Here is a 26,148-nt window from a genome sequence, read left to right as displayed (position 1 = left end):
CCAGTGTCTGCTTTGATGTCAACAGCCCGTCGTGCTTGATGCCTACACCTACCACAGCTCTACGGCAGGGGTCCCCAACCTTTTTGGGACCAGGGACCAGTGCTTCTATGAGAATCTAATGCCTGATGACCTGAGGTGAAGCTAAGGTGGTGATGCCAGCACCAGGGAGCGACTGCGAATTCAGATGCCCGCCCCCCGCTCACCGCCTGCTGTGCAGCCCCATTCCTAACAGGCCACAGACCGGTACTGGTCTACGGCCCCGGGGCTTGGGGACTCCTGCTCTAGAGGACACAGAAGGCAGTCGGCTATCCATTCTTTCCATCATTTAGCTCGACCAGAATGTAAAGGACAGGCTCCTGCTCTGTGGGTTTGGTTTGGTTGCCTGGTGGAACACTCCCTGTGGAAAGTGTTGACTGTTACTTACCCACATTTCAACACAATCAGCAGGGACCCTGCCATCCTCAGGAGGATACAATTAGGTATGTGTGTGTCCATGCACGCGCACGCGCACACAGGACGAGCTGCAGTATTTCAGGGGTCTTACTCCACCGCCGTTATTATTATTATACCGTTGTCCCACCGCTGAGGAACAACCTCGTTTCTAGAGTTACCACATTATTAGATTAAAATGCCACGTATTCGACAAAAAATCAACCAACCAACCAAACAAAAAACCCAAAAAACCCACAAAGCATACAAAGAAATAGGAAAATAGGGTCAATATAAAGGAAAAAATTAATCAACGGATGCTGTCCCTGACCAAGACCTGACGGCGACTATCCAAAAGATGTCCGAAGAACTAAAGAGAGATGTGGAGAAAGTCAAGAAAATGTGTGAACAAAATGAAAGTATCAATAAAAAGAAAAAAAATTTTTTTAATTAAAAAGAAATTCAAGGTCTATGAAGTATAACTGCAGTGAGACAAAATTCATTAGAGGGAGTCAAAGGCAGATTTGAGCAGGCAGAAGACAGAATTGGTTATCTTGACAATAGGACATTGAAAATGACCCAGTGTGAGGAACAGAAAGAAAAAAAAAGATTTAAGAAAAAGTGAACAGAGCCTAAGGAACCTGTAGGACACCAGCAAGCAGACCAACACACACATCATGGGAGTCCCAGAAGAGAGAGAAATGGTCGAGAGAATACCTGAAGAAATAATGGCTGAAAGCTCCCCAGATCTGGTGGAAGACATGAATATACACATCCAAGAGGTCCAATGAAATCCAGATACAATGAACTCTCAGACACCCACACCGAGACACATTATAATCAAACTTTCAGCAAAAGCAAAGACGGAGAGAGAATCTGGAAGGCAGCACAGGAGAGGAGAAGGATCGCACACGAGAGGCCCTCAGGAGGAGGGTCTGCGGGTTTCTCGTCAGACCCTCTGGGCGCCAGAAGGCAGTGGGCTGATACAGTCAAAGTGCTAAAAGAGAAAGAACTGAAAACCAAGCATCCTGTATCCAGCAAAACTGTCCCTCAAAAGTAAATGGGAAATCAAGACATTCCCAGATACACAAAAGCCGAGGCGTCTGGACCGCTGGACCAGCCCTGCAGGAGATGCTCAAGGGAGCCCCACAGGTGAAGGGAAAGGTCACTGGACAGTAACCTGAAGCAGACTGGAGAGGTCGATGCCCGGGCGATTGTAAAAGCTAGTGAGTGTCATGGAAGCGATGGTTCGGAAGCGCACTTTAACGCTTCCTACGTGATTTAAGCGACACTCCATTTAAAGGAAAAATGTCATCATTAGTCTAACACCTAGAATTATTGTAACTTTGGTTGGTACCTCTAAATCTTGTTTTCTACATAATTTAAAAGGTTAATGCATTTAAAATAATTCTTGGGTTACGTTCTGGGGCACACAACGTTTAAAGACGTAACTCTGAACAAAGACGACACACAGATGGCAAAGCACATGACAAGGCTCCACGTCTGTGTGCTCAGGGAGACTCTGGCTAAGACGGCAGTGAGATACCGCCATGCTGCTACCCCAGTGACAAGCCCAAACTCGACGACACCAAATGCCGGTGAGAACGTGGAGCCGCAGGAACTGTCATCACTGCAGGCACTTCTCCTACGTGGAGTGGGGACAGGCCACGGCTCAGATGCCGCAGGATGTCTGTCCTCACTGGGAAATGCTAAAACAATTACTCTCAGAAGACACGTAACTGAACACTTGAGACTTCCCGTAGGGATTCTCGTCAATGAATAATAAAGTCCTCGGTGGTTTGCAGCCAGGGGCAATCCGTCCCCCTCCAGGAGACACCTGGAAACTTCTGGAGACACTGCTGGTTCTCCAGCACTGTGGGAGCGGGGCTGATGCTGGCCCGAGGCCCGCGGTGCGGAGGCGAGGCCCCCGCATCATGCCCCGACGCTGCCCTGCGCTCAAGCCGCCTGACGCAGCTTCTCCTGGGCACCGCGGCAAGCTAAGACCGACTCTGGAGTCGTGCCGTCGAATTCAGGGGAAAATCTACTAGACTCTGCCAGTGAGCGGGGAGTCCTCAGGTATTCAGCTAACTCTCCCTCAACTTCGGGGAAATGGTGAAGGTGGCTGGGGGGCCCGCGTGACTGCCGCCCTCTCCTGCTCAAACGTGGCTCTGCCAGCCAACGCGCTCTGCTCGCCCGCAGCCGCCAGCAGTCCAGCGCCTGAGTCGTGCCCGGAACCCCCACCCCCCGCTGTTCCATCTTACCCTTTGAACCACCCCACACCACAGTGCGGCCGCCGCGACCAGGAGCCGCTGGGCTCGGCTCACCCTACTACGGCATCACGGGACTGAGCGCCGTGGAGAGGTTCTCCAGCCGTCTAGCTTATCAACTACAACACATCTGAGACGGCCATCTGAGTATATGGACGCCTGTGCGCGTGTGCGCGCATGTGTGTACGCGCATGTGTGCGCATGCTAAAATAAAACAGAAAGGGGGCTTAAAGGGCCTGGGTTCCAGGCTCTATCTGACACACACTGGAACGCGATGCCACGCCAATGGCCACCCCCCCAGCCTGGGCCCGCCTGTGCGAAAGAGTGGGAGTCTCTGGGGTCTCTTAAATTTCAAACGTTTTGTTTCTAAAAGTGAAAGCTTATCTTATCTGGATTTCTGTAAACTTGCTAAAAACTGGAAACGATATACTTGCCTTTCTTTTAAAAAAAGGGTATGTTTGACGTTAAATAATTCCAGGCTTTTTTTTTTTTTTTTTGAAATTTACAGGAAATTGACATATTGTTTGTCTTCAGTCGCAGTTAACATCACTAACCTCACATGACCTGATATGACTTAAAAACAGAGACAGGGAGAGAGACAGAGACGGAGAGAACTGCAGCAAGATCAGACGTACGACCGACGTGATTTGTCTCCCGCGAACTACAGCTACTAATTTTGAACAGCAAGCACTGGCTGCGGCTGATGCCGGTTAAGGCTCAGCAGAGATGAATTATTAAATCGGTCTGCTTATATCCTGTTACAGACTTCTTATGAATACTTGACTTTATTTTGTATAATTGACAAGAGTTGACAGGAAAGGACAGGTTTAATGACAATCAAATTAAGACCAACTAGTCTCTGTGTCACATAGGAGAGCCGCGTCAGGTGGTGATAAAGTCACTGACGGGAAGCTGAGAGGCGGAGCGCGTGAGTCTGTCACATAACGTACTGAGTTACCCTGGACTAGCAGGAGACTGCCTGCCACAGCTCGTGAAGCCAGCAGCTCTCGGAGAAGTGGGAAACTGGACGGCGTGCCCTCACACTTAATTCTAAATCATTTATATGACTTAATGACCATGCATGAAATTTTTAAGCTGATGGCAAGATGAACAGTACCGCAGAGAGAATGAGGATGAGTCCAGTGTCATTTACCTACCCCTCGCCCCACCGACAAGTGACAGCCGCGCTATTGTAATACGTCTCAAACACTTAAACTATAATGTCATCGCTGAAGAGACAAGTGAAAAAGATATTGGCATTTATAAGAGATTGATGAAAATTAGTTCTCAAGCATTAATTTCTGTTAATACCACTAAAAGAACTGTGTGCATTCAGGAGATATTTGATCTGAATTAAGAAACTGATGAAGCAATTGATTAATTGGAATTTAAGCCATCAGTCACCAGATCCATCAACAGCTTCATTTACATTCTAAACAATCAGCTGACGGCCCAATAGAATACCCACCCCGTATTAATACACGGTCAATATGACACCTTGAAGAGGCTCGCTGAGCTATACTGACAAAGGCCCAGCGGCTATTGTCCAAGCTCGAACGCGCAGCGTAGATTTAGGACTTTTACGCTGCCCAGGGCTTAAAGGTTTTTATTATAACAGACAATATACTATCAGGTTTTTCTGACGCTAAAATAAAACTGAAAAGTAATAAAATAACATAAACAGTATTTGAAGACACACAAAAAATTCTAAATATGTGTACTTCTGACAACGAGATAAAACACTCAAAATAATTAAACTCATAAGAGCAGAATTTCCCAAGCTAAGAATCCTTGACTAAAAGCAATGTTATAACACAAATTTTATACAGCTGGGAAGCTATTTGATTCATTTTACAAAGAAAAGCAAAACAGCATGAAATAGGAATATGACATTTTAATATCTGCATATGAGTAAGTCGTAACTGTTTCAACAATTTAAATTTAACAGAAAAAATAAAACTGAGGAAGTAACAGAACCGTCGTCGGCTAAAAAAGACTACAGCAGGGTCCTAAACTCAGGTCCATTAACACCCTTCCGAAAATGTGCAAAACAACCTAAAATTTAGCATACGTGTATATCACACACATTTTTCTGGAGAACAAGGGATCATTTTTAAGATTCTCGAAGAAATACATGATCTCCAAAATATTAAGTATCATTACACTACAAAGTAACTGTCCCTACAATAGAACGCATAGCAAAATTAGAAGAAAAAACGTTTTTGAAAGAGCAATTTGGACCTAATGCTATTAATCTGGAATGAAAACAGCAGAGAGCAGCTCAGTGGCCGGACGCGCCTTTTCCGTTTTGCTGTCTTACCACAGCACAACAACGAAACGGCGAAGGGACCACGAAGGCCGGAGAAGCTCCACAGCTGCTGTTAGTCATATCATCTGCTGCAAGGCATCTACGGTCTCCAGCCTTCGGATTCCTCCGCTGAAAAATGGACATTTGTAACTACCTTCCAGCTTTAAAATGCCGACTTCTCTTCATCGTTTATCTCCTAACTCAACCCATATAATCCATTTCTTTCAAGTTAATTACCTAAAACCATCTCCATATTAGGATAATATTCTTCATGGTACATATACTTCTATCGCAATTATTAAAAGGGCAATTAATATAAGAGCATCTTCCAAATGGAAACATCTCTGCTATTGGTCATACTGAATATATTTACACACAAAGACAAGTCACAAATAAGCAGGCGGTGTGAGCAGGTGTAAAAGTCCCTGAAAGCCCGTTTCTCCATGACTATGACGACAACACGAGCGCAGACTGTCAAAGCAACTAGTTCAGAACTCTGGAAAATAACCAAAGATGTGCATTTACTCAAGAAACGGAGCGTGACTACGAGGGAGCTGCTGATGTTTGGAGCTGCCCCGTTCCCTAACCCCACCCACCCCCACGGCTCCACAGCGCCGAGAAAACCCACACTCCAGGGGCCACTGAGGGGGACGGAACTGGGCTCAGGGCTCCCACACTCCGTGACCACAGGACTGTCACCACCTGACAGGCAGGGCTTGACCTGACACAGAGCTCATGCACTGCAAACTGTTTTCCCAGGGAAGTGTCAGAAACAATCAGTGGCAATTGGTGATTGTCACAGCTCCCTCAGGTGGCCATAAAGCCGGAGCAAGCTCTGCACATTCCTGGAGGCCTCCAGGCCACGTGCCTGTGCGGGGCCACACGCCGTCCTGCCCAGCTGCAGTGCTGTGGGCGCCGAGGGAGCACTACCTGTCCCCAGGTGAAGTCGGAACGTGGGACTTAGAGAGCCGCTCGTCCCTCTCTCACGTCGAGTCCATCTGGTAAGGGACGGGAGTGGGCTGTTCCACACGGTCATTGCAGAACCTAAGCTGACAGGCGGCTTCCAAGGTCACCCTCGTCACGGCCTAGTCGTGACTGAACAAGAGGTAAAGGCTGGGGCTGGCAGGGGCACAGGCGACTTTTGGCCAGCCTCCTCGGCCAGCCCTCAAGGCACGCACGGCCCCATCTAACTGGACAGGAAAAGGACCCTCGCTGTATTTCCAAGAGGAAAGGGCAACGGACGGCACGTGGCTTTCCTGCCTCTGCCCCGCTGGTAAAACAAAGTCCTGTCAAACCCCACGCGGCGGCGACCGTGCCAAGCGCACGGAGGCCGCCCGGCTGCACGGCGAGGCCAGCTCCTGTGTGACCGGCAGCCCCACCTGGCAGTGCGAGTGAGCGTGACTGCGGCTGGTAAAGGAGAAATCGCCTCGTTCTTTCCGTGACTTACAATGTCACTTTAAAAAGATGCTGTTTGTAAATGGAAAGAAAACTAAATCGACAACACTAAAACATAACTCTGACCTGTCTAGAGCTTTCACGCTACAAGAAGCAATCCTATGCTGAGCTTCCTATAAAAATACTGTCATTTGTTCGACAGTGAGACGTGCCAGGCAGACCTCTGGACGTCCCTCGGTAAACCTCCAGCGCTCAGAGACGGCGACGTGCGTGCCCAGGTGGCCAGGCCGCGTGTGCCAGGGGCGGGCGCACGCAGCTGGGTTTTAGGGCGCCGGGCTCCAGCTCCGCTTCCTCCCTGACCACAGAGGCTTCCACCTCGTCGCCCCTCGCCGCCCGCCTCTACCCTTCCTCTGTCAAAAGCCCAGGCCATGTAGACTCCAGTGTCTCCGTGAAGCCACTCCCACTCCCACTGGCCGAGGCACTCCGCCTGGTCCCCGGCCGCCCGCAGCACGCGCACAACCAAGGCACGTGGCGGGCGGTGTGGCGCCCCCACAAGGAAGCGGGTGGCGGGCCTGAGGGGCACCTTGGCTTCGCTCCCCTGTGTCCCAAGCCTCTAGGTGTGCCTGGTACATCGTCAGTGGTGAGTGAGTGTTTGCTGAATTAATACAATTGCAAATGCAGAACAGCAATCAAATTTTGAGTAATGTCCTTTAATTATTCAGATCAACAAAGATTTGAATGAAAACAGTCGTTTGATATGAAGGACTATAGTTTTCTGAAATTAATATAGGTTCTAAAAGGATTATATTTTTAAACTAAACACATACAGTAAAATCACTGCTTTAAATATCAACAGTTAAATGTAATTTATAAATTAATGAATTCAATGTATTACCATTCAAAGAAAAGTTGTTGAGAATAAACTTAACTTTTCCCTCTCAAAATGAAAATGAAATAGCCAAAATACCAAATCATCAGCAAATGTAAATAAAAATAAAAATACCTGCTTTTTCTGAAGTCCTAAGAAACACCATGTCCGATGGAATTCTTTGATTCTGTAGAGAGTAACATAAAATATTAATTATCTATATGCACATTTACAAATTAACATAATTACATTCCAAAGTAGAAGTAGCCAGTAAAAACAACTAATCAAAATGTTATGATAAAAATTTAGGTTGAAGCGATTAACATTTATAGTTCATATTAGAACTGCTTTGATTCAAATTTTAGTTCGCCCTCTGCGGCTCTTCCCAGTTACGGACCCACATAAATGGTGTTTAGCGATGGCTTGAAAACTGCTCCATTTCTGAAGAACGTTGAATAATAGCAGCCATTTCTGTGGCCTCCACTGCACCTCGACTCATACATACAACATAGCAGTGGCTGCCTTATACAATTTACATCCTCCCTGCTAGTCTAAATGACCCTAAAAGTGAGGATAGCATTCTTCCAATACAAATGCCTAATACAAATGCCTAATACAAAACAGAGCATATCATAAATAAAACACGTAATAAATTTTGATAGAATGAATAAATGTATGACTGAGCAAACAAAAATGAATTCCACAAATGTGAAGAGATATTCTTTTACAATGCAGAAAAGACTCAAAAGTATTGTACGGCACATAAAAAATTTTACAAGTCACTATTCATACATTTATTTAATCATTATTACTGACACTTCCATCCATTGGGAAAGCTATATCACACTAAAGATAAAATATATAGAAAAACTAAGAATACTTAATGGATTACTTATGTTTTTTGATATACATAAAGATTTATCTACACATGATCTAAGAAATGGATTGTTTGTCAATCAGTAAGCAAAAAAAACAAATATAAGTTGTTACAGCTGAAAAAAACATGTTGTAGGACAGAGCTACTTCTTCCTAATGTGAACAAAGAAGGGCAATTGTTACGATCTAAAGAACTCCTAGGTCAAGGAAGAAATCAAAATGGAAATTAGAAAATATTTTTAACTGAATGGTAATAAAAACTCAACACATCAATATGTGTGGAACACAGCCAAAGTCAGGAAAACGTTAAGAGGAAAATAAACACAATTAAACGCGTACAATAGAGAAGGGAGGCTAAAAATACACAAAGAGCTAAATATCCTCTTGAAAGCAGGAGGAAAAAAACAGCCAATGAACCCCAAAGAAAGCAGAGGATGCGAGCAAATATCAGAACGGCACTTAATGACACAGAAAACACCAGGAACAAATAGCAGCAAGTAAATAGTTTTTCAAATATGCTCATTTCAGATGTGATAAGAAAAAACTAACAGAACAAAACTAATAAAAGACAGCAAGACCTCTAAATAAACCCGATAAAACATTACTAAGAGAAATTAAATAAAACCTAAATAAAATGTATCATGTTTTGAAATTGGAACGTATGGCAGAGACGTCCAGTGTCCGTAAACTGCCCTGTGTAACATAAACCCAACCCAAACCTCACCACGTGCTGTGGGAACTGACAAGGTACTCCTGATGTGCGTGCGGGAGCAGAGGCCAAGAACGACCGAGAAGCATGCGAGACACAAGGAGGCTGAGTCTACCACGCAGCCAAACTCAAATATTAAACTGGAGGAACTAAGACGAGATACGGGCCGCCGAGACAGAGGGTCATGCCACTGTGAAGGCGGAGACTGCAGACAGAGGCCCGCACACAGAAGGACGCCAGGGGCACGAGAAAGACGGAACTGCGCCCCACGAGGACAGGACGAGGACACGGCACACGGCGTCTCTGCAGGAACTAGGGCTCAGGAAATCAGACCCCCGGGGGCAGGGCAGGACGCCGTGCCTGACCTCTACTTTGATCAAGACACAAAAACCTAGTCCAGATGAATTAGACTTCTGAATGTCGAAATCAAAACAATAAAAGTCCTAAAACATGATATGGAGAATACTTTCACAGGACTTTGGTAGGGAAGACTGTCCCCAACACTAAAAATTTTTTAAAAACTGTTAGTTAAAAGTATAATAATGTAGACTTCGTTAAAATTAAGGATTTCCATTCAACAAAACACATAGGAAAGAAAAGCTATTTGCAATAGAAAGACGACCCATCCAGAACACAAAATCGCCTAAAAACTGATAAGAAAGGATACCTCAGAAGGAAAACGGCAAGGGATTTTTAACAGGCGCCTCCCACATCAGGGAGATATCCAGAACCACACGAGGAGAGGAGCGGTCCGGCTTCACCAGCCTTCAAGGAAATGCACATCGCAAACACAACCGCTACATTCACGTCGCCAGTGCTAACTTATAAAGCCTGACGGTGCCATGTGCTCGCCACGTGTAAAGCAATGGGAAGGCTTATGCACTGCTGATCGGAGTGTAGGGTTAATCCGAGGCATCACTTTGCAAAATCATTTGCGGTTATCTACTAACATGGAACATACCACACCCCAAACCCAGCAATTCCACTCCAGCTATGTCTGTGACAGCAATGTGCACGCAGGTGAGCCAAGAGCCATGGCATCACAGAAGCACCATTCCTAATGGCAAAACTTAGAAGCGACCCAAATATTCATCAGCAGTAGGATGGATAAAAAACATACTATGTAACGACAAACAAATGAAGTACAGCTACACACAACCGAAACAGAAAAATCTCATCAACGGTACTGGGCCAGAAAAAGCACCTACCCCGCCCGCCGAATATACCTCCATCCCACTGACCCCTTTTTAGGATTCCATTTTAGTTTATTTAGCATTATTTAGTTTATTCAGCATTCCATTTTAGCATCTCAGACTGTATATATCTGCATATTTTTTGTAGTGTTTGTTCTGGGTATTAAAATATACTTTGTAGTACTTATTAAGTTGCTTAAAATACTTACTAAACTGCATTACCTCAGAAAAATAGAATAAAGAAACAGTCTTTCAATCCAGCTACTAAAACACAGCAGACACAGCTTCCTGCTGGAGTTAGTTCTGGGCCCCACGACGAGTGCGGGACGCCTCACGACAGTGCCAATTTGCATCCCAGTTCCGCTTCTGTCCCAAGGGGCCTCGGCAACGGCCCAGGCTTCGGAGATGTAACCTTCAGCTTCTGGAAGGTCCGGTTCTAAACAGTTACCCTACTTGACGTGTTCCTCCAGTGATAACACTCGAATTGATATGTCTGTCTAAGACTTTAGCTACATCTTAGGTTTCCTTGTTAAGCTGGGAGACGATACTGGGGATTTCCTTCGTTGCCCTACACACGTGACGCTGCGACCTGACCGTACCTGCATGAAACACTCATCGACTCCTGGAGTGTCGTCCGCGCGGGCTAGCCACCACGGCACTGAAACGACAAACACCAACACAGACGTGCAACTGTCTTCACACTAACGTCAAACCCCTGCCTGGACGTCGACGAAGGCCCACGCCGCCCACCCAGCCCCTCGCACCGACGGGGAATACACCTGCGGGGGTCCTCCGAGAGATGCCAAGAGGAACCGCAGACCAGGCCTGGAGCGCCACCTTCCACGTCCACCCACGTGCACATCCGCGCCATGACAGCGGTGACGGCCACTGAAAATGCGGCAAAGGCGGCTTCGAGTCACTCAGCGAACACGGGAGGACACAAGGCAAATGGGAAGCTGAGCCATCGCTGCGTCGAACTCGACGGCAAAGGCGAGAAGTGAGTGAACAGGAGAGGAGGGAGCGGAATAAGATGGAAGAATGAAAAGACGGAACGGCCCTCACTGACGCGCGGACTCCATCTCGGTCCACACGCCACTGCGGACACTGGGGCAGCCTCTGCAAAGCCGGACGGAAAACAGGAAGGCGAAGGGACCGGGTCTCAAAGCCTGCGACTGTCACGTTCTCTTCCGCCTTCCCACCGTGAGCTGCCCGTGCAGTGGCCCACACGGCCAGGAACGGTCCAGGCCTGGGCCCAGCGAGGCGCCCGGGCCCAGTAAGGTGCCCGGGCCTGCTGGCATCCGCTCCGCCCCATGGAGCCTGAAGGTGACAGCCACCTGGCTGACACCTTGACCACAGTCTTGAGAGGGGCCAAGAGACCCAGCTAAGCTTCACCCAGATCGCTGACCACAGAAGCCGTGAGGCAATAAACTTTGGTGTTTAAAAAGAACACATCAAAATTTAGATGACTAACATACGCTCGGCCACCTCTGTTGTCAGCATTTGTCCTAGAGAAACACGCATATAACGTACAAGGATGTTCACGAGAGCGTTTTACAACAGAAACCACCTGCAATCTAGTAATTGATCGAGTTGGTAACTTACAGTATCCATACGCACAAATATTATGCAAATGAATTGCAAATCAATGTCTAATTTTATCCATTTTGGTAAGATCGAACAACATACCCCAAACCACTCTGTACAGTATAATGTAACAAGATGCAGGCCACTTTCATACTGAGGAGGAAGATGTCCTTGAACTAAATATCTCCACGAGGTGGCTCGGGGTGGGGACGTTCCCATGTGGCCTGGATGCCAGTTAGCACCAAGGGCTCAAACTCCTCTATAAGAGGCCTTTTAAAATTTGCCATTCAATATTTTTTAAGAACTTGTTCTTAAGCCTTAAAAAAAGAAAAGAAAAGAAAAGAAAAAGACTGTCCTTCCAGCCGCCGTTCCCCGGGGAGGACGACCTGGGGAAGCACTTCTCCAGGTGGCCCGCCAGCACCTCAGGCCGCCCGAAGCCGGGCGGTGTGTGGCCCGACCCCCGCGTCCTCCGGCAACGGCTTCTTCCCAGACTCACCTAAGTCCTCTCTTTCTAATCCTCTTTGACTTCCATGTACCTTTCCTTAAGTTTTAAACCATAAGAATATCCAATAATTACGTGTATATCTATCTGTAAAAGCAAGTTCTAGGAACTGAAATGTATCCTTCTATAAATAGGTTCCAACTAATATAGTTCTTTAGTCAAATGAAATAATTCAGATAATGCCACATTAAGCAGTTAACACACATCTTACATTAGGCAAAATATGACTTCGCCTACACACGCTGAAATGTACTTTAGCAAAACAGACTATACAAAAAAATCTACGTTCTTCTTTAGGTACAGCAAATCTCACACAGAAATGTTAAGATTTAAAATAAATGCCTCAAACAATTTCCTTCATATTCAAAAGTTACTCGCAATCAGGCTAAATGTTAACAAGTCGCGTACACGTGTCTAAAATATAGTAAAAATGCATCAACCTTTTCCACTACGATGAGGTCTCCAACTTGTATGTCTGAACTCTTAACTTGCACTTTACCTTAAAAAAAAAAAAAAAAAGAAATATAATCAACTCAAAGAAACAGTAGCACGCCAAAGTTAAACTTTCAATTGATAAATAATACTTTAGAAATAACTTCTTTCTGGAGAAAGAATACTTTAGAAATCTATCTATACTTATAATTTCCAAATGAACTTATTTCAGAAGACCCACTAACAATCACCTTCTCATAGTCGGCTCCCAAATCCAAATAACTGTCCCCCAGTGAAAACCATGTGGGGTGTGGGAAGGACGGCCTGCCTTGGGGAGGCTCTTCCCGGCCTGCATTACTCCAGGTGTGGGTCAAGTTACTGATGGCTAGAATATCACAAAATAAAACAATCTGATGACTAAAACTAGTAACGTGGAAACATCAAATCCTTACTAAGACTGGGAATGGCACTGATTGGCAGATAACAGGAAAAAAGAAACAAAGAGAATTATATATGACATCATCCCCACCAGTAGCTTTACAGACACAAGTCAGGACTGAAAACTAAGGTCTAAAGCATTGTTTCAAAAATTGATACCTCCTCGTGACAGTGCGTAAATTCTTAAAATACCTGGAATAATATCTAGAGTACAATAATCATGTACGAATTGATGACATCTACATAAAATAAGGTTAGTATCACACAGAGCAGATGAAGCTTTAGAAGCCATCTGAGACACGGGGTTCCTCTCTCTCTCCGTGTGCGCAGATCCTTCGCCCCTCTCATCTCCCCCTTCCCTTCCCTCCCGGTGAGGCGGACTCCTTCCCCCCCGCCCCCACTGGTCTCCTTCCTAGGACCAGCGACAGCCCGTGGGGCCCTGTACACTTCTGTGACCACTGTGTTAACTGGGGGAAAGGTCAATTCTCTTGCACTCGGTTCACTCCGAAGCTAACGGGACAGGAGGTGAGCCTGTTCCCGACACCGCCAGTCGCTCCTCGGACTCTAGACCACACTCAGCTTCCTGCAGGACCTGATTTCCTAAACGCCTCTTACAGCAGCTGTTCCAACAGGACCAAGTCAGTCCCCAAAACGTTCCTAGAGGACATCGACAAGCTTTGTACACACTGGTAAATACCTGGCGTCATAGTTTCCATGTTCTCAATTATATAATAAACGCATAAGGGCTGGAGCTACTTTAGGGGGCAGCTCCTTTCATTCATATTATGTTATAAAATAGCAACATTCTCTAGAATTATGTGTGCAATAAATCTTAAGATTGTGCCAAAATTGATAAGAACATGTCTATTAACAGCTAGAAAACAGCCACAAGAGAATGTCCATTTTAATTATCATTCCCTGGGTCAGGCCAAGCTGCGCACTCACACCCCCGGGGTTGCGTGTCACCGCTAAGCGTCAGGCAGTGAGGGCGCCTCGCTGACCTCGTGCCCCCTGAGCCCTACGCAGCAGAAATCCCGTCTCAGCACGTAGCGTCATCTCTCTCCTACCGCGCATTCCACTTTTCCTTCCTTCTGCTTTTTTATGCATGTAATAAAAATGTTTAAAAAAGAAATAGTTGTAGTCATAAGATGTAAAAAATATAGTAAATAACATTCTGAAACACAGAAAACATATCATTTTTTGACTCCTTCATCAAGACTTCATATTCCTGAGAAAGTGATTATTGTGTCACACGGCAACAGAATTTGTATTTAATAGGCTTTCATTTTTAGGCATCGCACAGCGATCGTTATTCACTTCGATGGAGCTTCCTTACGATTACATGTTTACGGTAAAATGCAGTGTAGAAAGTTCTCTAATGTTCATAATATTACAACATGAACAAAATGTGAGACGGCTAAACAGTACGGCGTCAAATCAGTGCAGCGATCTGCTTCCCACGTGTGCTCCAAGTCTGTAAACGCTGAGGAACTGGTCAGGCTGTTCAATGGGTCCCGGCTGCCTATGAATTTTCACTTTGTGTTCAGGGACTGCTTATACCTTCCTTACAGCCTCTGTCACATGAACTCACTGGCTTCCTGTTCTCTTTCCCAAAGGGCAGTTACGGCAAGGACAGAGGAGATGGAGGAAAGCGACCTGCCCCGCACACCTGACCACCAGGGACAGCCCGGCCCCGCGCTACCCGTGGGGAACTGAGTGAGCCAACAGCTGGTCCTCGACACACTAACATCAGAGCTGGGAGGCACAGGTCACAACAGAAACCCCCTACATTTTCAAGTCACAGCACACATAAAACACAACTGCCACAAACCAACAGAGCGAGCAATACCACCAAGTGTTATGGGACGGGCACTTAAAACTGACCCATTTCAGAGCTGCACTTGATAGAAGCAAATTCAGAATATTGTAACAAAGACACTTTAATGTAGACGTCAGAATTTAAGCCCACGAACAGTTTTTCTTAAAAATAGCCACTCGGCTGACCGCCAGGCACACACTCAGGAAGCCACACATCAGCGGCCCTTCCCTCTCGGGTGCAACAGCTTACGCAGCCCGTTCGTTACCAAGTACGGTGAGAACGGCCAGTTCCTCTCCCTACGCCGCTGCAGCTAACTCTCCCCGTCAAACCCCTGCCGACGCTAAGCGCCCCCGGCCACGACGCCTCGGGGTGCAGAGCCTGTGTGTCCCCTTCTCTCAGAAGAGAATTCAGCAAACATGTTCTGTGAACCAAGTTTATGGGCTCCTCTGAAGATCGAAAAATAACTCAAGAACTACTGACTCTTACTCCAAAGCCTCGCAAACATCTGTGCTGCCCACCAGCCTCACGGCCCCGCGTCGTTGTTTTGCCTTAAGAGAATATACTACTAAACGGTTTCCAGTACTACGACTTCCCCAATTCAGTAAGAATTTCAAACGAACTAGCTGAAAAATCTGAGGATTATGTTTATCCCCGCTCAAAAAACCTCCGTCACTGGACAATTTCTTAGAAGACAGCTCGCATTTGCTTCATTAGGTACACGTTCTCCACAACCAATCTCAGATGGACTTTCTGGCTGTATTTCTCTTCGTCCCTGCTCTGCTGTAAACCCGCACCTTACCACGCACCCAGATGGCGCCCTGCTCATTCCTGTAGGTTCTCCGCACTGGCTGTTCCTTCTGACTGAACCCCTTCCTGCCCACACTTCCTGGGTGACACAGCAAATCCAGCCCCGTGAAGCCTCTGTCCCCTGCACAAGCACCCGCAGGGTCTCACACACGCCTCTGCACAATGCGTTTAAAATGCGGCAAATATTCAAACCTCCGAGTAGCTACCAAGTTTGAGATCCTGTGATAGGTTCAAAGCACAGCTGAAAATAGTTTTATGACATTTAGTTTGTTTTTCACAAATGCACATCCAAACTGAACCCATTTTAAAGCACAAGAAGGCGTTTATAACCGTGCTACTCCTGATCAGTTAAAATGGCCCAAATGTCACAATGGGCTGAAGAGAACGAAACCCTACGAGCCACGTCTAAGTAGACACAGGCACTGCCAAGCAGGGACGGGAGCGCGCTAATCACTTCCCAACCAAACGCACGCAAGGCCGCCAGACGGCCCGCCTCGGACTGCCAGCTGCTGCTTCCTGGGCAGACGGCTCCCCACTCCATCGGCAGGTTATTGGGCTCGTCCTCATTATTTGGATGGGAATGGCACTGTCCCCCAACTCTCTTGACACTTTAAGTGGGTGTGGAATGGGAGCCTAATTTAACACCGATTATGAAGCAAAGTGGCCAGTCGGGAAACAATTAAAACACGTATTTATATACATAAAGTTTGTTTTAAAAGATCTATATACTCTGGGGAAACAAACAAAATGTTGCTGAGAGAAAATTTAAAACTGATCACATTCATGGGACAGAAGACTTCACATTATTAAGTCAATTCTCCCCCAAGTTTATCTATAGATTCGATGCAATCCCAATGCAAGTCCCATCAGGCGTGTTTTTTTTATAGAAATTGAGAAGCCGATTCTAACAGCCATATGGAAATGCAAAGAACCCAGGCTGCCCAAAACCACTCTGAAAGTGAAACATACAGCTAGAGGCAACCGGTCCTCGATTTCAAGACCTGCTACAAAGCAACAGCAAGCGAAGAGCATGGCATCAGCACAAAGACAGACAGACAGACCAGCGGCTGGGCGAGAGTCCAGAAATGAACCCGCACATAAAGGATAACTGATTTTTGACCAAAGTGCAGGCAACACAGTGGGAAAGGTCTTCGTCCAGAAACGGTGCTGGCAGCGGAGTTCCCTCTTGGCGGGAGAACGGGCGAGGACGGCCGCCCTCTCAGACCAGCCTGCACGCGGGCTTCGTTGGCGGGCGGCCCCATGGCGCCCCAGCTCGCCCCGGGCACACCTGCGACAAGATGACCCGCCACAAGTGCTACGCTGCCTGCACCCCCGCGCTGCCAACCACCATGAGGAGAAGTGTGGCCACCCCAACAACCTGCGGCCCAAGAAGGTCAAATGAGGCCCCGCCACCGGGGTGCGGGGGCCTCTGTAGAATTTCCCTTTCGCCGACGGGAGAAACGACGGGAGGTCCACTGGCGAGAGGAGCACTCACGCCCGCCGCTGTCCCGACACGGAACCTTGCTCCAGACGGGAACACGGACTAACGCCAACGCTGAAACTAAAGCACCGGAAGAAACAGAAGAGAAACAGCAAGAGACCTTTGTGAACTTGAGTTAGGTCGAGAGTCCTTAGACAGGACGCAGAAAGTAATCACAAAAGAAAGAAGAGACCAACTGGATTCACCGACTGGAACGCCAAGGGGCAAGGAACGCGACATCAGTGACTTGGTGGCTGAAGGACGACGGCCAGAGGCAGGTGCAGAGGACAACAGGCTGCAAAGGCGGGAGAGGCCTGGGGCCCGGGGCCCGAGGCCGTGGAGGAAGCGGGCACTGCAGGGGGCGCTTCGGAGGGGCCTGGAGGTCAGAGGTCTGGGATACACGGGCGGGGTCCGGGGAGGGGCGTGTGTGAGCGCTTGGCACAGGTGAAGCCACCTCAGCCGCGAGCCCCCTGACAGGATCCACCAGGACGTCTCACGTTTGACCTGGACACTCCTCATCTACTTAATGACTCCATCTACCGCGCCGGCCCTGCCCACCGCTCTGCCTCGCCTCGGGGAGGCGCTGTGAGGGCGGAGCCGAGGCCAGTGACTTGGGGACTGGCAGTTCCTAAAGGGAGTGTTGGCTGCCACCAGACACACACGCTCGCACGTGTAAGAAGACACTCTGTGTTTTTACTTATGTTTCACGTGTTCCAGGCCCTCATCCCCAAATGAGATAAGAAAACACATTAGTGTCTGAACCCCAGGAAGAAGCGAATGGGGGGCCGGGGGGGACACCTCGGCCACGTGGGTGATGGGCACACGTACCCACCCCGCACCCGCGCACCCAGACCTGAGTCCACCTCAGTACAGACACAGGGAACTCGAGGGACAAGATAATAAACCCAAAGTGTGTTTGTGCCTGACAAATACACCAGATCGACAAATATTACTGTACAGGGAAATGCAATACCGGAGGCTGAATATTCATAGTAAGTACTGGAATGGATTCTTTTCAAAGGCTGCTCAGACCACCGACAAGAAAGATGACATCCGGCTACTTCAAGAAAAGGGACTACACGAGACGAGTATGTGAGAAGCTGAGCATGTTTATCTAAGAACCGCTTTGACTATATAAAATGACATATACATAAATGATTTCCAAATATCCGGTGTTGCATTTCATCTACACTGTCACAAAAGTGGACGAACAAGAGATGACACCACATAAATAAAATAAGGAAAGTCATCAGTGTTTCTCTGAATATTGGATTGCAGCAATCAACTCTGATTACTTCCAAGTATATCAGCTGCTAAGCAATTTCTGATGGGAAAATTTAGCTAACACTCGAGCATACTATTAAAAAAACTATCTTAAGATATGACTATCACAAAAGGAAATCCTTCTTGCCAAGTAGAAAATATAGTAACTCATATAACCAATTACATTTTATGATTTCCCTGTGACAGTGTATAAAATGCATAGACAACATATAAAAAGGCACTGAAGAGATCTAAAAATCTCTTGATGTTTAAAGGAATAATTATTACTCACAAACGAAGTAAACGCCACTAAAAGATGACAAATTTCACTGAGACATTTCATGGGGTTTTTAAATGTAAAAAAAAAGAGTAAGAGTTTTACAAGTGTGCAACAGTGCTGATAATACGAATCAAGACACCAAACGCGCAGGAACGGAGAACTCAGCCCCCTGTGCTCTGCACAAACACGGTTTCGTTTTAGCAAGGAGGCCGAAACACGAGAAACATGTAAATCTGCCACACGCGTACGATTTACATAAGGTTCAAAGGTCAGAGACTCTCTTTCACATTTCTGAAAACCTGAAAACAAGTCAAACAACAAAATGCCAGGATGACTGAAAGAAGCATCTAAGTCTGCAAAGCAATCATCACAGGCTGTATGAGTAAGCGCAGCACAGAGTTAGTCCACGCTCCATTTTGAAATATAAAGTTTCACGTTCGTTTTAGGTTTAATATTGGAAATACACTAACGGTCGTTGATATGACTTAGCCCTGCAGGTTTGGTGGCTGATTGAAACGAAAACAAAGACCTCCGAGTTTATCCATCTGCTGGACCACGGCACGAGCTCTTTAAAGCACAGGACTCGTTTGTGTTTGAATCTCACGAGGTCATCACAGTGCCTAACACACGGTGAGTACTTAGTAAATATTTGTGGAATTGAATTGTGAACTAGTCAACTGGATAATTACAACCAAGGCATCCAATTTATACGCCTCTCCCCAGCAACAGGGAAAAACACGGCACCGATTCCGAGAACACGAGTAGACGGCCACGCAATTCCAACTCCTCCTCCTCAGGAATTCTGCACGAGGCAAGTCTGCTTCACGCTCTCGTCCCGCCCCGGCCTCTGATGCGACCCACCAGGAGGCGACAGTGAAGAACAAACACCCCAGCAAACACGCGCCTTGGGGCCGGCTATTTAGCATGGAGATGACACGACCTACTCTGGATGGCGGCTGTGCGAAAGCACACCACGAATGTGGTCTGACACACGCACACGTGAAAAACCAGCAGAGATCATTACCATCCTCCCCAAGGGAAACGTCCACTCCATAGGTCACCAGCAATGATGACCGTTTTTTTTTTTTTTTAAAAGGTAAATTCCCTTTAGCATAAGAAATAAACTATTAAAAATTATTTTTAAAGTACTTTGAGTTCAAATATCACGAATGTAAAAAGCATTAACACATCTTCCTCAACACTGTATACTATTTCTAGGTGAAACTGACATAACATAATACCAGCCACTTTAAAGTGAATAATTCAGTGGCACTTAGTACATTCATGACCAAGTCCATCCAGTTCCAGAACACTTTCTGCACCACAAAAGGAAACCCCAGACCCCTCGACAGCTGCTCCCGTCGCCTGCTCCCCCAGGCCATGGCAACCACAGTCCACATTCTGCCCCTACCGCTCTGCCCATTCTGTGTATTCTGTATAAATAAAATCATACAGTATATGACCTTTTGTGTCTAGCTTCTTTCACACAGTGTATTTTCAAGGTTCATCCACGTTATAACATGTGTTAGTATCTCATTAAATGTTACGGTTGAATAATATTCCATGTATGAAGACAGCAAAATTTCGTTTACCCATTCACCCACTGCTGGATGTTCGAGTTACCACCTTTTGGTGATTGTAGATAGTGCTGCAACAAACATGGGTGTGTGTGCATTTGTTCGAATTCTAAATTTATCTGAGAATGTCATCACTTCTCCTTCATTTTTGAATGACAGTTTTACTGCATATAGTATTCGTGATCGGTGGTTTTTCTTTGACCATTTTTAAAATGTCACCCCATTGTGTTCCGCCTGCTACTTCCTCATCATCTGATCGGAGACCCCTCGTGTGTGGCGAGTGGCTGCTCTCAGGGTGTCTTCCTGGTCCTCAGGCTGCAACACAGCAGCCACGACGCACTCCACGTGGCTCTCCTTGCATCTGTCCTTCCAAGCACTGACTGAGCTTCCGAAATGTGGAGATTCACGTCTTTCATCGAGTTGGGGATGCTGACGGCCATTACTCCTCCCCGGCTCGGAGTCCACTGTGTGCATATCGGAATGCCTGAGGCTGCCACACGGGTCTCCCAGGAGCCATCTACTTTTCTTCGTTCCTCTTTCTGCTCCAAGACTGGATAATTTCGTGGGACCGAAGTTCAAGTTTACTGACTGTTTCTTCCCCTTACTCTAATCTGACAGTGAAACGCTCTTTTTTCTTTTATTTTACTTTTCAGCTCCAGCATTTCCTTTTTGCTTCTTTCTAATAATTTCTATATTCTCATCGACATTCCCTATACGTTACTGCATCATTCTCCTGATGTCATTTAGCGATGTTTCCTTTAGCTCCTTGAACATATTTAAGGCAGTTGATCTAGCCCTTGTCGAGTAAGTCCTCAGAAATAGTTGTTCCTAATGTCTTCTGTGAATGGGCCACACTTTGTTTCTTGGTATATGCTGTGGCGACATATGTTTGGTAATTTTCCCACGCTCATTTTGTCAAGTGTATATTCTCTGTCACACGTCTCCGAAAAAGATTTCCTTGCATGTGAGGGGAAGGGAAGAGAGGGGTAGAGAGGGGGTGAGAGAGGAACAGAGAGGGAGAGGGGGGGAGAGGGGGACAGAGGGGGACAGAGGCAGAGAGGGAGTGGACGAAAGCGGGGGGAGGAAGGCCAGCCTGTCTCAGGCCTTGCAGACTGGCCCTGTGCTGGGGCCTCCAGCACTTAGCCAGGCTGTTTTCAGCTCTGCCTCGGTCTTCGCTCCTTACACTGAGCTTGGCGATTGGCCAGAGGCAAAAGACCTTCTCTGGTCTTCCCTGAGCATGCGTCCGGCTCCGGCCTTGAAAGTGGCTTTCACCATTCCCCAGTAAACACGGGCACTTTTGAGTGCCCTAATTTTCCAAAGAAATTCTCTCCCCAACTTTTTCTGTCTGGCACTTAATACTCGGTCGCATGTCTTGACTGGTCCTTAGCCTCACACGCACGTGAGAAAGGCCCGCTGCTTTTCGGCTTCTCTGCCCTGTGTGAGTTCCAAGCTAGGTGAGAGGAAGCCCAGGGTCTTGGGTCCATCGTTCAAGCAGCCCTGAGACGGGTCAGACAGAGGGACACGATGCACTGCAAGTGCGTCCTCCTCGCCCCCTGCAGAGATGAGCGCCATGCTGGGGAGGCGTGGAGCAAGGGCAGGGGACACACCGAAGAGCTTTCCCACTACTTCTAGGTGGCCTCTTCCTGGACTCACTGTCACTCAGGTGCTATAAACCTCTGACTGCTTTCCGGAGTTCTGATGACATCAGTTCTCAGGTTCTGCTCGATTTCTCAGGGTTTTTGTGGCAAACAGGGCACGTGGAGCTGCCTGCTCTGCCATTTCTGCTGACATCACCACACCGCGTATTTTTGAATGATACGATTGATGCACAGAAACAATTCTCTGCTCTGCCCAAATACCACAATTAAAATAATTTTTTGAATAAGCCAGATCTTTACTATATCCTAAAAAAGGCAAACCGAAGTTACCTGGCCATTAGGGGGATTCTTTTTTGCAAAACTAAAGCTAACCTTCTCTGCAACACACCTTTCCTCTAACATGCCATACTTTAAGCCTCAAAGCTTTTTAATAATTAATTTTTCAATTCAGTTGAGAATAATCTTTTCAACAAATGGTGCTGGGACAACTTGATAAGTCATGTGCAAAAGAATGTGGACTCACCATACACAAGATATGAAATGAAAACAGATCACAAATCTGAATGTAAGAACTAAAACTAGAAAACTAGAAAAAAAAAATAGAAGTAAATCTTTGTAATCTTGGTTTAGCAAATTGTTTCTTAGATAAAACCCCAAAAGGACGAGCAACAAAAGAAAACATAGGTGAGTTGAACTTCATCAAAATTAAAAACTTTTGTGCATCAGAAGACACCACGAAGAAAGAAAAAATACAACCCATAGAATGAGACAAAATATTTCCAAACCATATATCTGGCAAGGAACTTAAATCTGGACTATAAAAAGAACTTCTTACAACTTGAGGATTAAAGAATAACCCAGTTAAAAAGTAGACAAAGAATCTGAATAAACATTTCTGTGAAGAAGACATACAGAAGGCCAATAAGCACATAAGATGCTCAACACCATCAGTCGTGATGGAAATGCAAATCCAGTCACAGTGAGATACTACCCCACACCCCCCGGGATGGCTACAGCCAGAAAGAGACAATGAGAAGTGCTGACGAGGGTGTGGAGAAGCTGGAGCCCTCACACACTGCTGGTGAGAATGTAAAATGGTGCGGCCAATTACGGAACAGTCTGGCAGTTCATGAAAACCACAGTTACCACATAATCTAGCAAGTTCACTCTCAGGAAGATGTACAAAAGAAATTAAACTGACACGTCAATGTTCACAACAGCATTATGTACAATGACCTGAAAGTGGAAACAGCCCACACGTCCATCCACTGTCGAGTGGGCAAAACGAAGCCGGCGTATCACACGCTGGGAGACGGTCGGGCACTAAAAGGCAAGCGAGCACTGATGCGGCCGCAACGCGGACGGACCCTGGAAACACTTCACCGAGTGAAAGACAAAAGACGCGCACTGCGCCTCTCCATTTACACGGAACGTCCAGAAGAGGCAGATCCGCAGAGATGGAGCAAGAATGGAGAGTGACTGTCGATATACATACATATTCATACTTTCTTTCTAGGATGTTAAAGATGTTCTAAGATCATGGTGGCGATGGCTTCAGAACTGTGAATACACCAAAAACCACTGAACTGTATACTCTAAATGGATGAATTTTATGTTATGTGAAATATATCCCAATAAGCTGTAAACAGAATTTTTTTGCACAGGATTATTTCAAATAAACAATGCACTGTACAGACGTCCATATGCAAACAGAAGACACAGAGCCACTCCAAACTCCTTCGCGTTAAGCAGGCGTCAAGGTATCGCGAACACCCGCTTGGTTCTTCAGTGTCTTCCCCGTCACTTCTCTGTTGTCATAATGCCCATCTGTGATAGCTTCACTCGATTCTGTTCTAAAACCCTACTTTGCTACTAAGACTGAGAAACCAAATAAACGAGCCCTTTATATTAAGCAAGCGAGGAGCCCTGCAGGAAGGTCAAGGAAAACACCGCACACCAGTGAGCACCTGGGATCGTGACACTCGTTTTAGGTGCACAAAGCCCTTGACTTATGTGTGGTTACGGTACTGGAGGTCTAACCTTATGATCGTGTTTCAAGTATAATGCAAGGAGAGATTTAAATGCGGTGACACGATGCTTCACAGAAAATGTGCGTGCCCAGGTGGGTTTCACGTGTGTCTAAGTACACATGCGTTATATATGAACTGTGACAGACGTTATATAATTATTAATATATGTGTACATGTTTGTACGCATGTGTGTGTTTAGGTGCGTTTATATATTTAATTCACACAAACATATGTCCAAATATCTGAGAATAAAATTCTATCCTGAAATTCCATACATTGTTTTATTATTAGAAAATTAGATATTACATGCAATCACATAATACTATTTTCGATAACAGAATTAAGACATGTTTTCTTTCATTTATATCAATTCTAAAATAATGACTGCATTAAACACATGATAAACAGGATGAAAAGTGTCTTGCTAACCTCGTACTGTAAGCTTGCTGTATAGTTGTGAATTCACTTCCTTGTCTCGCTGAAAACGCCGAAATTCATCGATTGCTTCTCTCGTGATAGTAACAGCCAAGACAAATCCCTATAAAACAAAATGAAATAAGGTATTTGAGAAAAGTTGACTTTAACAAAAAAGTAAGGAAAATGCTTTTACGATTTAGTCTTATTCTCTTTCCTTGATTTACAGCTGACCCTTAAACAACAGGGTGTGACCTGCGCAGGATCCACTCACCCACAGATGCTTCTTCAGTGAACACCTGTATTACTTTTGGTTTGCTGGGGTGGGGGGCAGGGGGGCATCTGCAGATGCAGGGGCCCCGAATGTGCATTGATCCACACCACTTTATAGAAGGAGCTTGAGCATCCGTGGACTTTGGTATCTGCGGGGGGTCCTGGAACCCATTCCCCATGGAGGCCCAAAACTTAGGTCCCCTAAGTTTTGGGGGAGTCAAAAGTTACATGCGGGTTTTGGACTGCGTGGGGCCCTAAACCCTGTGTTGCTCAGGGGTCAGCTGTGTATTGCTTCTAAAACATAAAATAAATAAAAACAAAACGACGATGAAAAGTGACAACAAAATACTATAAAATGTAATACGGAGTAAAAGATTTACAATTCTTACTATACCCAAGACAATTTTTAAAATTTGAATCATAATATGTACTTCAAGCTGCACATCAGAAAACACTAGTGACTCTAAGAAAAACGAGCGATCTTCCACAGGCCCACGAATCAGATACGGACAGTCAGACGTTCAAACATCGAGTTAACGAGACTGGCACAGGAACCTCCTTTCTGCCCTCGAGTCTTAGTGCTGGGGGAATGAGAGCAGTGAGGGACACAAAGCAGTGCCGGACACGACACTGGCGCTGACCCATGTTCTTACACGGTGCGGTGTCGGGCAGCTGCACTCGAGAGCAGAGCTCTTTTCCTCTATTGTTAGAGGCCGAACAGGTTAACATGACACTATTTACAAAGAAGTTTCACGTTCCTGTCGTCTGCTGTGAACTGTTAGACCACTGACGTGGCCAACACCCATCTTTCCTAAAAGCTACGTATGTATTTCCTGACTCACGTTCCGTGAACATTCTTCAAGTCCATCTCCCTGTGATTCACCAGAGCTCTCTTCAGCAGGCTCCTTGTTACTGACACCCATGCGCCATCTACTTTGTGAATTTCCATGGAAAAGAAAAGACAATAATTGTCCCTGAATAACCAACGCGCTACAGCGAGTGGGCCACTAGGGGAACGCGCTCCCCCTTACGCCGTCACCCCTGAACGCCGGTGTGAGATCCCCTCAGACCCCGAGGCCCAGGGCTCCACTCACCCGCTGGCCAGCACAGCTGTGACCCTCGAGCCACGGCCACCAGCAGGGAGTAATGTCACGACTCCTCTCTGGCCCTCGCATTAGTGGCCGGTCACTGACTGCGACCGTGCTCGCCGCCGCATCGGCCCGGCCCCGGCCGCGCTCAGCTCCCACCGCTCCGTCGCTCTCCCGCCCAGCCTCGTCCACGCGTCACCGCACCGTCCTCAGCTACAGAACCCTCCTCCGGGGCCAGGCCCCCCTGAGTCACGGCATGAGCCCTCGATGGCCCCGCTGCAAGCTCGAGCTCCAGAGCCACCAGCTCTCCGCCCAGCCGCCCGCCCCTCGCGGCCTCTACCCCAGCGCCGGCACCTCCCTAGTCCCCGAACCCCGAGACGCACCCCATCCGGTCTTCACCAAGGAATCCCAGGGCTGCAGAGAGCACCGGTCTAAGCACCCTAAAGCCATCCGGGAACCGCTGAGCAAGGAGCCATCACCAGCGGGCCCCCGGCTCCAGCCGTGAAGAGGGAGCGGGC

The 26,148-nt window shown here is 46.8% G+C and overlaps 1 protein-coding gene across 1 annotated transcript in view; it reads right to left on the bottom strand.

Moving 5' to 3' along the window:
• ATP9B (ATPase phospholipid transporting 9B (putative)) overlaps nt 1–26,148 on the bottom strand; it is a 181,745-nt gene that overhangs the window by 106,351 nt on the left and 49,246 nt on the right. Inside the window, exons 10-12 of the mRNA XM_025048153.1 lie at nt 24,285–24,393; nt 12,572–12,630; nt 7,403–7,454 (exon numbers count right to left, since the gene is read on the bottom strand). Coding sequence (XP_024903921.1) covers nt 7,403–7,454; nt 12,572–12,630; nt 24,285–24,393 — 220 coding nt within the window. The remainder of the gene's footprint in view (nt 1–7,402; nt 7,455–12,571; nt 12,631–24,284; nt 24,394–26,148) is intronic.

This window comes from Pteropus alecto, unplaced genomic scaffold, assembly GCF_000325575.1.
Source record: "Pteropus alecto unplaced genomic scaffold, ASM32557v1 scaffold14, whole genome shotgun sequence".
NCBI classification, from domain to species: domain Eukaryota; kingdom Metazoa; phylum Chordata; class Mammalia; order Chiroptera; family Pteropodidae; genus Pteropus; species Pteropus alecto.
This window is presented reverse-complemented; position numbering and strand designations above follow the sequence as displayed.